General features: G+C 45.0%; 1 protein-coding gene across 3 annotated transcripts; it reads right to left on the reverse strand.

Moving 5' to 3' along the window:
- Positions 1–236: 236 nt before the first annotated feature.
- On the reverse strand, positions 237–13825 carry CASP6 (caspase 6). 3 transcript variants are annotated; one of them, XM_045880604.3, is made up of 7 exons: positions 13680–13825; positions 7198–7240; positions 6518–6644; positions 6019–6095; positions 4182–4357; positions 1482–1641; positions 237–861 (listed from the first exon to the last, which is right to left on the reverse strand). In XM_045880604.3, exons 3-7 carry the CDS (start codon positions 6631–6633, stop codon positions 626–628), a joined length of 765 nt encoding a protein of 254 aa, XP_045736560.1. In that variant the 5' UTR covers positions 6634–6644; positions 7198–7240; positions 13680–13825; the 3' UTR covers positions 237–625. The 3 variants fall into 3 exon arrangements, with proteins under 3 accessions (XP_045736560.1, XP_045736558.1, XP_045736559.1); XM_045880602.2 differs by having other exon boundaries at positions 6518–6664; XM_045880603.3 differs by lacking the exon at positions 13680–13825 and adding an exon at positions 12863–13034 and having other exon boundaries at positions 6518–6664.
- Positions 13826–17703: the final 3878 nt, after the last annotated feature.

The following is a 17703-nucleotide window of genomic DNA, read 5'->3' on the forward strand; positions in this document are numbered from 1 at the left end:
CTTTGGCTCAGGTCATGACCTCAGGGTCCTGGGACGGAGCCCTGCATCAGGCTCTCTGCTCAGCGGGGAGTCAGCTTCTGTCTCTCATGTGGCCCCTCCATCCCCACTCGTGATTTCTCTCTAATAAAATCTTTTTTTAAAAAGTGGAAATCCATATGTAGATGAATTTGTATGACCAAGTAAAACAAATCTACTCTGAGTTATACAAATGAATGTGAATTAGAAAACTTAAAATATGAATTTCAAATATTTTATTAAGGGAAAACAACTAATTCTTGGCTTTCAAAAACCTTTAAAAACATTATAAAACTTTTATTAAAAACCCTAACAAAATACAAGTTAAATCAGCCAGGTATTTCGAGTAACCTTGTGATTTACTATAAAAATCAAGTATTACAAATGCTTATGGATTTTTTATAGTAATTCCCTGAGGATTTCATTTCACATATATCAAACCCTTTCACCATGTTTAATACAAATATGAACTATTTTTTAAAGTTCTCGTTAAACCTTTAAGACATTTTAAATTGCTATATCATAAATTTCAACCTAGTGATATTTACTGATAAAAAAGATGGGAAATCTGTTTTGAAAATAGATACATAAAACAAAATAGTTCCTATCATTAAGATTTTGGGAAAAAATGCAGCTTTTTAGTTAGCATTGAGGCAAAGCAGGGAACCTGCTTCTTTCCAATTGCATTCAGGTCTTTGCAAAAGTCCACTCGGCGCTGAGAAACTTTCCTGTTCACCAAGGTGAGGAGTTCTGTGAACTCTAAGGAGGAGCCGAATTTTCCCAGCATCTCACACAAATCTTGAATGTACCATGAGCCATTCACAGTTTCCCGATGAGAATAATAACCTAAAAGGAAGGAAAAGAGCAGGGTTTTTGGCTTTCAGTTACTTTGAGTTTATAATGCACCATTACAGAAATATAAGGGCTCAAAAATTCTTGAATTCTTAAGATGTGCCCCTGACGGTTTCAGAAGTTTTCTCGGTTGACTAGTCTCATATGGGAAAAGGGATTAATTTATATAGTTTTATAAAAATGGGCTTAATTCTATGTAGTTTCCTCCATTTCCTAAAAATTCCCAAGACCACAGTAACCAGGCAGTGATTCTGACACGAGATTGGAAAGAAAAACGTAGTTTGCTGCCCGAGCAAGGAACACGGTAGTCGAAGAAGTGTTTTCAACAAAGCTTTCCAGGAGTGTTATCATGACACTATCACAGTCAACTGATAACAAACAGGCAGCTCATATTCAGTATAACTTGTAACCTAACACGGTTCTCAGGAATGATTTGTCTATTAAGTCACTCTACACTTCAGAGATCACCCTGGGCCATGTGATCAAAGAAATCTAAGACTGAACTTGAGGATCAAATCGCGGTGTCGGACAGAAGCACCAGTCTTAAGCTCAGGTGAAACGTACAGAACTCAAGTCAGGGAAGCCCATTCGGATTGTATTAAACACCCACCCACCTTCTGCAACAGAGTAACACATGAGGAAGTCGGCTCCGGCAGGCAGTGTGTGCACCGAGGCCGCGTCCACCTCGGTGATGTTGGCCTCCGGCTGCTCCGTCCGATGATCCACCACGTCCAAAGGAAGGACGGGCACGTCGTGCTGGTCTCCCCGACACGCCTAGGAGACGAGGAGGAAACCCACTTTCCTGTCCTGCCTCCTCTCCTCTCCCCGGCGCTTCGTGTTTACTGTGAACGTGTCATTTCACACACCGTCATGTCAGCAGCAACACAAGCCACTTTACAGGTACTTCGGAAACCACGTCCAGTTTCGGAGCAAATGAAGCTGACCGCTTTTGCCTACCTTTAATTAAGGTTTTCAAAAAAACTGGCATCCTCAACTGTACACCAAATTGTGCTGATTGAAAGGTCTGCTATGGAGGAGAAAGCCTCTGGGTTTTAAAGGTTCTTCTGGATTAATAACCACTCTATAGCACCAAGATGCACCTCTTCTTTAAAAGCTCTGGTCTTTGCCTGGTGTTAATGGTGAACCAGGGAATATTATATGCCCCGACTGGGTTGTGCTTGCCCAGCTGCTGCCATAAATTGTCAAAAGGACACCACCTGACCCATGAAGACCTCTTTTACTGGGCCCTTTCTTTTTGCTCGTGCTTCAGAGTGAAGTCTCAAATTCTTCTCCGCTAATCCGGACTCACACAAAGGCTGACATAATTTCTACTCTTAAATGACTATTATGGGTTGAATTTTGTCACCCTCTCCCATTTATAGGTAGAAGTCCTAACACTCAGTATCTCAAATGTGACTGTACTTGGAGATCACGGCCTTTAAAAAGGTAACTAAGGTAAAAGGAGGTCTATTGTGATTTTAACCTACTATAATTGGGGTCTTAGATTAGGACACAGACATGCAGAGAGGAAAGACCATGTGAAGGCACAGGGACAAGACAGCCACGTCCAAGCCAAGGAGACCTGATACCTTGATCTTTGACTTCTAACCTCCAGCACTGTAAGAAAATGAATTTCCGTTGTTTAAGCCACCAGGCTGTGTACTTTGTTCTGGCGGACCTAGGACACTTAATACAGTGACCTAGTAAGATTTGGTAGTGGTATTTTAAATGCAACCCTCATTCTGAAATGCTTGAAGAGTTAGAAGCTATTTATTTATTGCGCAAAAGGTGGTTTTATTAAAGCACGGAGACAGGACCGGTGGGCACAAAGTGCTGCCAAGACTTACAAGCTTTGAAAGAAAAAAGTTGTGAGTGATTTCAGTTAAAGATCCCTAATAATTCCATTTTTACAGGGAGATTTTATTTATTTATTTTTTTAAGATTTTATTTATTTATTCATGAGAGAGAGAGAGAGGCAGAGGGAGAAGCAGGCTCCCAAGGAGCAGGGAGCCCGATGCGGGACTCGATCCCAGGACCCTGAGGTCATGATCTGAGCCGAAGGCAGACGCTTAACCATCTGAGCCACCCAGGCGCCCTACGGGAGATTTTAATCTTATTTCATATCATTAGGCTTCTTTTCAGAACTTACTTTCCACTGTCTTCCTCTCTCTCCTGTAAAACACCTAGAATCTGATGCTCTCACCTGCCAACTCCGTTGCAGTCAGCTGAGAGCTAGCCTTTATGCAGGGCTTGTGTGTGTGCCGGGCACTGTTCCAAGTGTGTTCATCTGTTAGGTCGTTCGTCCTCAGAGCCACCCCATGAGGCAGTGCTCTTTTATCCCCTTTCACAGATGAAGACTTGGAGGCACAGAGAAATAACTGGGCAAAACATTTTCCTCCTTTGTGGCTATCCCCGCGTAGTAGCTCGCTAGTTATTTCTAATTCTGTTGTCTTTGATGGGGCTGGCCACTCTTTTCATGAAGCAATCATGTCATTATTTTCCCCGATTTTTCCCCTATTCGCTGGGCCACCCCCCTCAGAATCTTTCCTCTGCTCATTGCTGTCCCTCAGTTCTTTTTTGCACTCATCTTTCAAGCTATACTTGATACTTGTAAACTCATCTACTCCCATGGCTGCCATTACCATTCATCTCCTCATTACTCTCAAATGTATTTCTCCAACCCAGGCTGCCTGTCTTAAGTTCTAGAGCTCTAACTCCACCCGTATGTGATGGATACTCCAAGGCAGTTGTCCCAAAAAGAAACCATGGATCACCCTTAACTCCGTAGAGACCCCCTGCTCCCTGCCCTCAAGGCTTTATGGCAGGCGGAATGTGGCCATGCCCCCATGCTGTTCATGGAAATACAGAACTGCTGCACTAGAACACTGTTCAGATTCCTTACTGATGGACCAAATGAGATCTTTCAGGGCCAAACATATTTTAATCCCTAATACCAGTTTGGCTGAGGGGAAAAGGTACCCACCGGCCTCCCTGCACAGTCTCTTCCAACAGAGACCCTTCCTCTGGTAGCTGCACCTGATGCTGGGCCCGGCTGGAGTGTGGCACATTGGTTATTTTAAGTCCTTTCAAATGTCAATCTATTAATAAACTGATAATCTTTATTATTTATTCCTTGTTAAGGAGGAATTACTACTAATAGGAATTACTATCAATTGCAACTCTGATTGGCTGGGAAGCCAAAAGGGCCTTTCCAATTATTGGAGAGTTACTTTCAAAATTGGCTTTAGTTCTTTATAATCACATGTGCAAAACCATGGACTTTACAATTGAGATTGTAATATAATCAGTCTTACCTGAATGATAAATATCTTCGGTTTTCCAACCAGGCTCTGGCATTTGTCTCCTTTGAACAAGCCAGTCAATGCCTGAATTTCAATTTTGGCATCATATGCGTAAATGTGATTGCCTTCGCCATGACTCAGGAAAACACATAAAAAGCAGTCGGCATCTGTGTGGCTAGCGGTTGACGCTATAAAGGCCGCCAAAAGTTTAGAGAAATAAGATGTTTATTATGTACATATAAAAATTCAGTTTACTAATACGAGAATAAAGTTACATATGGAGGAGGAGGAAAATTACAATAAATGTAAAATGTAATGAAACGCAACCTAGTCTTTAATCAGAGTAATTTATACCATACTGTATCTGATTTTTAAAAACCTATTAAAAGTTCAAAGAGTTTGAACAGATTTCATTAGCTTTCCTACAGTGACATGGGAAACATAATGGGATGATTGTGGCAATAAAGTGTCATTGAGCAGAGAGCTGCTGAGAGCCAACTGGAAAGCCCCCGCAACTACTCTGGGGGGGCTCCTGGGGGCTGCCGCACCTCCAGTGAGCACGACAGCTTCACTCTACAGCTGCAGCACTGACCGCAAGCAAAGCAGAAAACCTGCTAAGCAGCCAGTTAAAATGATTTTACAGGTTAAAGAAGTCTGGTACAGAGGTTCCTCAAAAAATTAAAAATACAGCTACCATTTGATCCAGCAATTCCACTTCTGGTATTTACTGACGAAAAACGAAAACGCTAATTTGGAGACACCTGCATCCCCATGTTCACTGAAGCACAACGGCCAAGATGTGCAAAGAACCTGTGTCCATCAGTGAATGAAGGAAGGAAGAAAATGGGATATAAACATATATATGGATGTGTAGATCTATACAGATACATACACACACACACACACACACACACACGAATATTATTCAGCCATAAAAAAGGAAATCTTGGCCTTTGCAACAACATGGATGGATTTTAAGGGCGTCCAAGAAAGACAAATACCGTATGAAACCAAACCTACAGATCGAGAACAGATTGGTGGTTGCTGGTAGGTGAGGTAAAGTGGATCAAAAGGTACAGACTTCCAATTATAAAATAAGTCCTGGGGATATAATATACAGCATAGCGCCTATAATAATACTATATTATATATTTGAAAGTGGCTAAATTTTTAAAATGCTCATCACAAGAAAAATTTTTTTTCTAATTTTGTAAGGTGACAGATGGTAAGGACACTGGTGAACATTTTACAACGTATACAAATATTGAATCGTTGTACACCTGAAACTAATACGTTATTTTTCAGTTACCCCTCAAATTTAAAAAGCTCTGCAGTTTAAATACATAAATATAATAGTCCATTGCAAATGACTTGAAAACCCATGGCACACAGTAATTATGATAAACATAAGTTAGATTACCTACTGTACAGTGATGTAGAAACTCAGACAATATATGTAAATCCACAATTATTATTTTTTAAATAAATCCACACTATTTTGACGCCAGTAAAAAACTTGAGTATGGAAGGAGTCAATTAAAACATGACTGCCCAGCATTTGTAGTATTTGCATTTTAGACTTTTAATTCCCAAATGAGAAGGTCATTTCATTCATTTCTAGAGTAACAGACTGTAATGAGTGGTATATGCTAAACAAAAACTTTGGAGGCATAATACTTTGCAAGAGTCTCTGAATCTGGTGGGTAACATCCAAGCAGAGGGGCACAACCAAACCTGTAACCCATGCTAAATTAGTTACTAAGACTTTTTTACAACACAGTTAAGTATTTGGATGCTTTTATAGATAGGATGCTCAATCCCCTCAGAAGGTAAATGGGAAACTACTTACCCTCATGAATTTTGAGCAGTAGTTCTTCTGCTTTAAGATCATTAAAGCATTTCACTTCAAATCCTAGTTCTGAAAACCTGGTGATAAACTAGATATTAGCTTAGGAGCTATTCAAAGTTGTCACATACCCATATTTACTAGGAGTACATCTATACAGGTTTTTATGACCTATAAATTAACCTTTAGGGGAAAAGAAAAAAATGAAAGATGACAATGATGGTTTTCCTTGATCACCCACAGTGGGCAAGGTTTTACTCATAACTGATTCAAGTTAGAATGTTGCCATCTGCTATGCAAATATGTATGTAACTATGCAGAGCCTGTTAACATTTAACAGAACAGGGTTAGGAAGAAAATTCAGGCGAGGTCTCAAGGGACCCTGTGCCCAAGTGAGGCCCAGCCTCAGATACTCTTGCTCTGTTATTTCCTCAGTGGGGACAAGTTTTGATAAGTACCACGTAAATATCCCGTCCTCTTGACAGGTAGGTAAAACTAGTACCTGCGTCTAAGATTGTCTCTGTCTGCGCTGGTGCCCCGCCTTTCTGGCAACGTCAAATGCCAGAGGAACCTCTCGTGATTGAAGATTAAAGCAATTCCTCTCCTCTTGTGGTCCATTTTGTACTTTTCTGCCGGATCAAATATTTCACTGTTAATGAAAAGTTTTAAACAACAATCACTTCAAGTCCTGTTGAACAACGAGCTCCTCCAAGCCCAAGATCAATGTGGAAGGTAGACAAAGGTCTGCTGTTTGCGCCTCGTCTGCCAGGCTGGCATGCTTCTGCTGTGCTCTGGGAAAGCCTCGCAGCCGTACTGGTAAGGAAAACCCCGAAATATTTCTGTGCTGATTGGTAAACGGCAGCCATCCTGAGCACCCCGACCCCCAGTCCTTCCAGGGGCGTCTTTTCTCCAGGATCCAGGAACCAGGGACAACAGCCTGCCCAGGCCCCAGCTCTGGCTCCAGGGCCTGCACCACACCAGTTACTAGATATTGTGAACATCACTGTAGGTCCGGAAACGACCAAGGGCAGCAACCAATGCGCAGGTCGACGAGCCCCCTGTCCCAATGCTAACACACGCCATTCTCAGCTTGACTCACTCCCTTGTGCCCTTCTTGCTTCTTACAGACTGATCATGATCAGCAAAGGAAGAGGCCTTCATTAGGAAAGTGCACATTTTTACCTCTTACGGAAGGCGTCCGTTTCTGTCATGTTTTGTTCCTCACCTATTTTAAAAAAAAGTTGAATTTTGTTAATTTACTTTTTGACTTGCAGTAAAACATAGCAGGCCTCCCACACTCTAAGCCCTTCAAGTTTTTTTTTTTTTTTTTAAAGATTTTATTTATTTATTTGAGAGAGAGAGAGAAACAGCATGAGAGGGGATAGGGTCAGAGGGAGAAGGAGGCTCCCCGCTGAGCCGGGAGCCCGATGTGGGACTCGATCCCAGGACTCCGGGATCATGACCTGAGCCGAAGGCAGTCGCTTAACCAACTGAGCTACCCAGGCGCCCCTAAGCCCTTCAAGTTTTGCTTGGTTTAAAACTCAGAGTATATGGGGGCACCTGGGTAGCTCAGTGGTTGAGCGTCTGCCTTCGGCTCAGGTCATGATCCCAGGGTCCTGGGATCAAGTCCCGCATCGGGCTCCCTGCTCAGCGGGAAGCCTACTTCTCCCTCTCCCACTCCCCCTGCTTGTGTTCCCTCTCTAGCTATCTCTCTCTTTGTGTCAAATAAATAAATAAAATCTTAAAAAGTATATGAAAATGAGAAAAAGGAAGGGAAACTGCTTAATAATAAGTGAACTATAAATTAACAGCTCAATTCTTTCTCACCCTGAATTTTTTTTTTTTTAAAGATTTTATTTATTTATTTGAGAGAGAGAGAATGAGAGAGAGCACATGAGAGGGGGGAGGGTCAGAGGGAGAAGCAGACTCCCCGCAGAGCAGGGAGCCCGATGCGGGACTCGATCCAGGGACTCCAGGATCATGACCTGAGCTGAAGGCAGTCGCTTAACCAACTGAGCCACCCAGGCGCCCCCCTCTCACTCTGAAGTCTTATTTGAAAAATAGGAAAAAGTACTATCAAAAGAAATGGAGAAAATATTATGCAAATGCATTCATTGCAAAATATACCTACAGTAACAGTTCTGTGATTATGGACCAACGCAAATGAAATATGGAATTGTTCTGCAGAAAATGTTTTTACAGATATTCCTTATAACCGAGAAGGAATTAAAAACACAGGAAAACTGAAACACAGTGTGTGGATAATACTGGATTACCCTATGACCTGGAAGAGGTAGAAGTCTGGAGCAGGGAAAGGCCAAGGGCAAAGGCTTAAATTTTAGATCTCCCAAATGACACACCTGCACTTACAAGCCGTCCCATGATGGGGATCCTGTGTTCCCGACCCGTGATCAGACTTCCCCATCCTCTGGGCCACCCTTCACTGGACCCTTCCCTTAGAGCAGTGTCGTGCAGCAGAACCTTCTCTGCTGATGGAATCCTTCTGCACTGTGCTGTCCTATGTGCTAGCCACGGGCCACAGGTGGCTGCTGGGCACTTGAAATGGGGCTTGTGCACCTAAGGAACTCAATTTTTAATTCAATAACCACACGTGGCCAGGAGCTTCTATACTGGACAGCACAGTCTCGCATCTTCTACAATAAAGGCCCACACAGCTATGACTCTGTTTTTACCTCATAAACTTAACAGCCCAGAGAGGAGGGAAGGGAAGGAATAAACAAATATTAACAGTATAGCAAGATGCTCCTCTCCCTTGAAGTCACCAAAGAAGCACGACAGACCCTCCCACCCATCACCTTGTAACCAGGAGGGTCCCGTTCCTTCTCTCCCTGACACCCGACTCTTCTAGCCTCACACCCCCTCACCGACAGCAATCTGCCCTGGGAGGGAGAGGATGGGATTCGACTCCGTGCCCTTCACCATCACTCTCGGCCTATTCCTCCTGGAATCCACCCAGCATCCACACCGAGCCAGGACCCCACAAAGGCCCTCTGCTGTCCAGTAGACCCTAACTCAGTTTTTCTCATCAATTTCTGCATCAATTCCTGGCCTGGGTGATAAAATGTCCATTCCTGGATCCTAACCCAGATTTACAGAATCAGAATCCCAGGGGAGGGGAAATCTGCATTTTTCACAAGGTGATTTTCATACCAAAGTTGAGGAGTCAAGAGCAGCCTCCCTAAAGCATCCTCCCCAGTCTCCCAAGGTTTTCTTCCTGCCCCACGCACTGCTCTCCCTGTATACCTCCTAAAGCCAGCCTGCTCTCTGGGGGACCACTCCTCCTCCACACCCTGCTCTGTGGGTGATCCGTTGTCACCCACACGCTGCTCTACCATGGTTACCTCGTACCTCATGCGCTGTCTTACCGAAAGGCTTACCATTCACACCCTGATCGACCCGGGACACCTACTACTCTACGAGGAGTACGTTCTACTCTTCTTACTCCACGAACTACTCCACCCAGAATACGTCCCACTCCAGGCCCTGCTCTGTGAAGGATACGTCCTTCTCTACGCACTTTCCTACCGGGGATACTTCTATGCCACAAGCTGCTCACCTGAGCCTACATCCTACCCTTCCTACTCCACAAATTGCTTTACACAGAAACTTCTACACCACAGCTGCTCTGGAGGGGAGAGCACACTCCTCGTGCCGCCCGGGATCCTGTCTCCACACCTGCTCTACCTGGATTCTGCTCTACCTGGGATACTTCTCCACACCTGCCAAGACACTGCTCTACCCAAGGGCGCTTTCCTTCGCGCTCACCTCTCTGCGGGGCGACGGGACGCTTCCCACCAGCCACTGCTGCACCCCGGCACACTTGCCTCCCGCGGGCACACTTCCCTCCTGCGGGCTCACTTCCCCCCTGCGGGCACACTTCCCTCCTGCGGGCACACTTCCCTCCTGCGGGCACACTTCCCTCCTGCGGGCTCACTTCCCCCTGCGGGCTCACTTCCCCCCTGCGGGCACACTTCCCTCCTGCGGGCACACTTCCCTCCTGCGGGCTCACTTCCCCCCTGCGGGCACACTTCCCTCCTGCGGGCACACTTCCCCCCTGCGGGCTCACTTCCCCCCTGCGGGCACACTTCCCTCCTGCGGGCTCACTTCCCCCCTGCAGGCACACCTCCTTCCTGCACGCGCAGGGACCCCCCGGGAGACTTCCTACTTCACTCGCTGCTCTACCAAATGCACTTCCTATTCTGCATGCCCCTGCGGGCCTACTTCCTGCTCCACATGCCCCTGTCGGGATACCCTGTGCTCCACACACCGCTCTACTGGGGAGTACTTCCTACTCAGACTCCCTCTACTCGGGGATACCGCCCTTTGAACTCCCTGCTTTACTGGGATACTTTTTACTCCACACATCATTCTACTTGGAATAGCCCTTACTCCACACAGCGCTCTCCCAGAGACCCTACTCCCCGTGTTGCTCTAAAGGGAATCGGCCTCGTAAGACAGTGCACGACTTGGGATACTTCCCTGGCACACACCTCTCTACTAGAACGCTTTCCACCAGACATCGCTTCACCCGCGATACTTCCTCACTGCATACACCATTCTTCTGGGGAGACTTCCTCCTTCGTACAGTTCTACCCAGGAAACTTCCTCTCCCTCCCCACACTGCTCTATCCTGAATACTTCCTACCGCACACCCCAAATACTGGGATTACTTCCTACTCTCCACACTGCTCTACTAAGGCAGAGGAATTTTCTCGCCTTCTATTTTCAAAAGTGGTCCAGGATCCACCTTTTAATAACCTCACCTCTTTATCTTTAAACCAGTTAAAATGATAAAGAAATAGAACATCTCAAACTAAACATATTCAATCCCCGTGTGAGGGACAGTCCCCTCATTCATTCCCCCCAAACCTGCCCAATTAAGAAAGCACTGATCTCTGACATGGCGCACAAAGGAGCAGACCCAGGAGCTCACCTCTTCTGGCTTTTGCTCCACATCGGTTAGTGAGCCGAAGGCATCAAGTGTAGCGGATGGAAGCTGTGCCGAGTGGCCGGTCACCAAACTAACTCATCAAGGGTGAAAGCATTGGGAGATGGGACACTCGATCGCGTCTTTAAAATTCATTTTTTTATATAAATGAGAACTGTCCTTGAGTTTCTCTCAGGCTAATATGTAAATAAATAACATCCATGCAAAAGAAAAATATTGATTTTTTTATAGTCTAAGGGAGGAATTGCACCATTCCTCCTGGCCAGGTGTAATTTCAGCTGTGCACCTGGATGGTCTCAAACCCTGCCCTCAGCTTAGACGTGGCCTCTGGATATAGGAAAGATAGTAGTTTCAGGCAGCTCCAGATAACCTAAAATAACATTCAGTTTCAAAGTTAACAGATACGGCAATCTCTGAGGGATTTTTAAAAAGTGTTTTGTTGTTACTGTTAACACTATGGATGCAGAAAGAAACTGGGCTCCGAGAACTTTAGTTCGGACCCTTGCCAGCTCAAAGCCCGCTCTGGTATTAGCGTGCACCCTGCGTCCCGCAGGGGCTAGTCAATGGCCAGGTTCTATTCTAGCAGTCTGTACAATCAGAACGGAAAGCGATGGACACAGCTGTTAAAACCTAAGTTCTAAAACTGTACTGGAGTTGATAAATTTGTCCCAGGTTCCATATACATAATACACCGTGACTCCGCTGTGGTCACTCTAGGCTGTATGTCCCCAGCAGACAAACTTTCAGGAAGGGTGCACTTAATACGTGTCATCATTACAAGGCAGGAATACAAATGAACTGCCTACAAGGGTAAAGGGCTCTGTCTTCATGGGAAAAGTAAATTTCAATGGAGATACCGTAAATAACAGACTTGTAAATTCCTATGCATCTGCAATCTATTTCTCAAAAATGGTTCTGTCATTAAACTTGTCTCTTGACCTCTTTTCACTTTTCCTTGCCTCTGATTTAGGCAATTTTCCTTTTCACCATGATGCACCTGCCATCTCTTTGCTCCTTGAACCTGTTTAATTTTTACAAAACTAATCACTCCTTTTTTCTCCTCTCCTTAACTTGATAATGCCTCCAGATAATCCCGCCAGCTCGCATTTGTTGAGGGCCTGGCACTCCAGACTTTCTGGCCCTCAGCTCCACAGCCCATGAGGCAGAGACAGAGACAGTACCCCAGGCTTGTCCAACGACATTGCAGTGGAGCTGGGATTCAAAGCCAGGTCCGCCTGGAAACTCCAAATCTCTGCACTCTGGTCACCAAGTTAAACCCCTCCTACCAGAGAGGCCAGCTCCCTTCCTAAACTAAGTGTTCATTTCTCCAACCTTCTCCATTAACCACGGTCATCGTCTTCATTCACTGCAGTACCTATGAAAACCCACCTATATTCCCTTATCAAAAATCTGTTTAATAATCCTATATTGAGTAAGCTATGTCAGGCCTAGAACACACTCAAAAGGGGGTGGGGTGGAGAAAAGGAAGGACGCAGGTAGGAAAAGGAAAGAATAAAAAGAATAGAGGGGCAAGTGCCCTGACTAGTGGTCGGCATCCTGGAGCCCTGCCCCTGCTGCCCACACCTCACCACGGAATCCAAAATGGGAGTGGCCACCGGACCCTGCCCAGTCCGTCCAGGGCAAGGCCACTCCCTGAACGGCCAAGGTGACTTCTACAACTTGCCTCAGGGGCTAGCCTGGTTTCCTGCAGCAAGGAACAAAAAGCTCTGAAACAAGGTTATCCTGCATCAACCGCTAGTTTCAACCTTTTCTTTCCTTTTTTTTTTTTTTTTTTTTTTTACTATGGCCAGGCTCCAAGTTTCTAAAGCTATCAGTGATACAGTTAGTAAGTGACAGGGAAGAAAGTTCTAAACGTACGTTTAGACGTTGATTATTTTGGGGGCGCCTGGGTGCCTCAGTTGGTTAAGCGACTGCCTTCAGCTCAGGTCATGATCCCAGGGTCCTGGGATCGAGCCCCGCATCGGGTTCCCTGCTCTGTGGGGAGCCTGCTTCTCTCTCTCCCACTCCCCTGCTTGTGTTCCCTCTCTCGCTGTGTCTCTCTCTGTCAAATAAATAAATAAAATCTTAAAAAAGAAAAAAAAGACGTTGATTATTTTGTAGAGAAAGATGTGTCTTCAACTCAAATCCCCAAACAGTCGTGGATGTGGGAGAGACACTGGGGCTGCCCAGCCCGCCAAGGCCTGGTTTTTGTCCCCAAGTCAAGTAGGGGCATAACCAGCGGCCCCTGTCGGGCGCTCCTGAGGGCTGGTTATGCTTCCATTATGCATGCAACCACTTCTTTGTACTTTTAACTCACGAACAGAAAACAAAACCAGATCCACCTTCCGAAAGTTCCAAAAGAGCAGGCGCGGGGGGGCGCCAGCCCCGGCCCGGCCAGACTTCCAAGGCTTAAGGGATAACCAAGCGCCCGGAGGACAAAGGCGGCCGGGGCACGCCCCAGCGCCGGGCGCCGCGACCCGGGGCCGCACCGAGCGGCGGCGAGCTTCTGGGCTGGTTTTCTAGACCAAAAGGCTGACAAGCTGCCCCCACCGGACTTCAGCGCGTCCCTCCAAGATCCGCAACTCTTTGGGGCCGCCCAGCAGAGAGCGAGCCCGGGTCCCGGCTCCCGCCCGCGCGCCCCGCGCCGCCCTCGGGAAGCTGTCCGGCGCCCCCGCCCCCCGCCCCCTCGGCCTACCTGCAGGGCGAGCCCCGCGGAGCCGCGGCTCGGAGCTCATCGCGTCCCCACTCGCAGCGCCGACGCCCGGGCGGCCTCCCCTTCCTGCAGCCAGGGGCCCGCGAGCCCCCGCCCCTTCCTCCGCCGCCTCCGCCTCCGCCCCCGCGCCGCCCGCCGCCCGCTCCCGGGAGTGCGCGGGAGCCGCGCCTCCGTTCGGTGCCTCCCGCCCCCCGAGCTCAGGCTCCTGCCCCTCACGCCGGAGCTCGCAGGGGCCAGAGCGCCCGGGGAGGGCCGAGGGACGCCGTCTCGTCCGCCTGGCGCCCGGAGGCGAGCCCGGCCCTCGGGTTATGCCGGTCGCCACCCCGAGGAGCCACGGCGGGCCGTTTCAGAGCACCTGCGCGGAGCCGAGGCTCGCAGTCCCCGCCTCCAGGGCTCGCGCTGCCCGACCGCCTCCAAGGTGGACGGTGTCTCGGGCAGTCCTTCCCCAGTGACGGTTACTTTATTGGACCTGAGATTTCTCTTAAATTCCCTTCGGGGAATTCGGGGCAAAGTAAAACTGGAGGCAACCCTAGGATTTCAGTCTGGCTTTCATAGGTAAAGTTAATTCGGGGAAGCAATCATGCAGAAATTCGGAGCCCGAACTTCGGAGTGTACAGGTGAGGACTTCTAGAGCCAGAGCCTGCTGTCCTCACCCGTAAGATGCCCGACCAGTGCGCTAATTGGGCGCGGCGGGGCGCTCAAGGCTGCATTTAACCGAGCTCCGCCTTAGGGGGTGGTTGGCTATTGTGTAAATTTGCTTCAAGGAACAACTCAAGTTCGGATGAAAAGGTGGCTTTCATCTTAGAATTCTAACTTCTCTGGGCCTTGTCATTTAAAAAGTAACCATCTTCAGACTGAGAAAAAATGTATTAAGGCATCATTTCTAATACGTTAAAATAAGTATAAGAAATCCGTCTAATATACAGATTATCCTATTGGGGAGAGAAAAAAAAATTTAACGTGGTAACTTTTCCCACGCGTACTCGGTCATTAACTTTAGTTCATATTTTAATATGAAATCAGGATTTTCCTCATCCCATGCCATTTACTACTGTTCATTTCGCTGTATGCATATTTCAGAAATCTATTTTAGTAACTTATTCTGTAGTTAAGACAGGAAATAACATTCTCTGCCTTATATGGTTTTGTAACGATTAAGTGAAATGACTACTTAAAACAGTGCCTGGCTTCTGTTACCACCATCTTTAGCTCATTGAAAGGATTGGCCTTCTTTTGGTTTCCCCATTACCTGGCACAGTTGCTTAGCATGTAGGAGGTGCTCAGTAAATATTTATCCATTGAATGAGATCCAGGATTTCAGCATTTGCACTCTGGACTTTAATCAGTTTGAACATGTTATCTGACCACCAGAACTTCCTGTCCTTTTGCCTAATTTTCAGGGTCTCCTCTGCTTGAATCCTGAAAACACTCACTTTATAGGCGTGGAACAGCTGACCCACTTACCTGAAAGGAGCAGATGAAAGGAATTTGTTACCTCCCCCCCCTCCAAGTATCTTGTTATCTCAGAAAATTGTGTTTTTATAGCATATGCATGTGGTTATATTTTAAAATAAGATTTTGTCTATCTTAAGACATAAGTACAAAGCATTTTGAGATACTTATTTCAGAATTATAAATGTGTTGATTTTAGCATTTTAAAGCAATAGCTATCCCAATAAAATGGGTAAGTGCCTAGGACTGGAAAATAGGCTGCCTAGATTCTAATCCTGGCTCCACCATTTTCTTAGTTGTGAGACATTGTACAAGTAATGCAACTCAATCTCCCCCAGCTTCAAATTCTTCTTTGTAAAATGGGGACCAAGCTTACTCAAATTTGGAGACAGTAACTGTCAAACTTCTAGAATAGTACCTGGCCCACAGTAAGCTTTCAGTACATTATTCTTAGCTACTGAAGACTACGTAGACCAGTTTTCAAACTGTAGTCTCTAAGCCAGCAGTATCAACATCATCTAGGAACTTACTAGAAATTCAAACTTCTGGGACCTATAGAATCAGATCTTCTGAATGAGGAGCTGAGGGTGGGGCCCAGTAGGTGTTTTTATGTCAGAATCCAGTGATTCAACTGCACACTCATGTGAACTGACATAGACTAATTAGAATCCTACCAATCCTACCTTCTCAAAGAAGAAAAAAAAAAAAGAATCTAAAGCAAATCCATATTATTAAAATAATTAAGATATCCTAAAGACTGAAAGTTACTTGACAGATGGCTTGAATGTCACTTTCATAGAACTTACTGAAACTGAAGGTCTTAGCTGTCATCTATCCTAGAAATGAAACATATGGAATAAAATTCAGAGATAATCCTCAAATTTTGATCTTTTTTTTTTTTTTTTTTTTCAGTTTACCCCACTATACCTTCTGGTGTTCCCTATATAAGTCACAGAAATGTTAGATTTCTATTATCCTGACTCCTACACTTAAGAAAAGTTGAAAGCGAACAAAAAAAGGTTTGTAAAGTTGTCAGCAAGGAGACTTGAAAGGATGTCTTGGAAACCTATAAGCCTGAGGCAAAAAAACCTAACATCACTATGGCTTATATGCCAAGAGGATACTACTGATCCAGTTTTAGTTACTTTTATTAGTAACTATTAGTTATTTTTTGTATACTGGTTACACGAACTCATTCTTGCTTTTATGATTTGAGCAGATGGCTGGTTTTGTAAGGTTAAGCCATGAGGAAAAACAGCAAACTAAAGGGGCTACTTCAATTATTGTAACAAGTCATTGTACAAGACCCGAATGAATATAGTGCAAGTAATATCTGTGAATTTGAGCAATGCAATAAAATATATGTGGAAGAATCTTACCTAATAGGTTTCATTCTACCCCAAAGTTACTGAAGTCAGTCTACTAAATAGTTGTTTTTATAGAGACCCCATTGTCTTCATTTTGTTAGATGTTATTCTTGTTTTGTACCAGGATAAAATAATATACATTTTGATTTCCTGATAATCTTGTACTTCTATAAATACTGACAGAAATACCACATTTTCATCTTAGGGAAAATCAGAAGAAAACAACTTTTTAATTAATATTACTAGTTTACAGGTTCACTGAAGGAAAGCCTGTTCCAGATGTGTTTAATTTGCTTTTGTCCTATTTCAATTCTGTCTTCCTTAGAGCTTCTTGGTGCCTGTTTCTCCACCTGTGAAATGAATACAGCCTTATCTGTTGCTGGAAGAAGTGTGTCAAAAGGTTTTAAAGACATAGACATTATTTGAAGGCAATATAGTTTTATTTAAAAATATCAGTGTTGTATTTCTTGCAGAGAGCTGCTGAAAACTAGTTTTGGGGTTTTCTTTTTGCTTGTTTTTTTTTTTTTTATGAATTTATTCTACGGATAGGGAAAATACCATTCTCAAAATCTAAATACATGCCCTGTGGTACATAATTCAAGTGAAGATATCAGTAAGAACTCATGCTCAGCTTAATATATATATATACACACACACACACATACAGAAATCATTATAGATTGTACATGGCTTAATATACATACGTATTTCCTAGCTCTGTTTGCTGGGAGGGTCTAGCAGCAGTGACACCCCAAGAGCAATGAGCACATCCAGCACCCAGATACTGGTTTCTAAGTTCCACTAGAAACCATTCTTCAATAACAGGAACCGGTGCTCTTTGGAGAAGAGGCTGATTCTAGTGCTGGAAATATACAAGGCAAGCCCAGAGCAACATTCCTACTTTCTTGCCAGAAAGTATGGAAGTGCTCAAAAATCAAAAGGATGGGGGCACATTAAAGACACATAGGAACCAACCTGACATAACTCCCAATAGCCGAGCTGGAACAATTTGAGCAATAAAATAAATATTACCCAAAGTCTAAAAGAAATATTCATGAGTCCATACTAATATAAATAATTGAATAAATGGGAGGGGTGAGGAGACAAATCCTTCTTACAGAAAAATACCAAGTACTATATAAAGATACTCCCCCTTTCAGGAGGCAGAACAGAGTCTTGCGCACCCC

Source organism: Mirounga angustirostris, unplaced genomic scaffold (assembly GCF_029215605.1).
Source record: "Mirounga angustirostris isolate CCGP_5_RB_7025 unplaced genomic scaffold, mMirAng1.0.hap1 SCAF_2, whole genome shotgun sequence".
NCBI lineage: Eukaryota > Metazoa > Chordata > Mammalia > Carnivora > Phocidae > Mirounga > Mirounga angustirostris.

Coding starts and splice junctions, on each gene's coding strand:
- CASP6 (XM_045880602.2), bottom strand. CDS start 13,719: ATGAGCTCCGAGCCGCGGCTCCGCGGGGCTCGCCCTGCAG. Junction 7,241..13,679: donor CCGCGGGGCTCGCCCTGCAG/GTAGGCCGAGGG, acceptor TTTTTAAAATAG/GTGAGGAACAAAACATGACA. Junction 1,642..4,181: donor CGAAGATATTTATCATTCAG/GTAAGACTGATT, acceptor CTCGTCTCCTAG/GCGTGTCGGGGAGACCAGCA.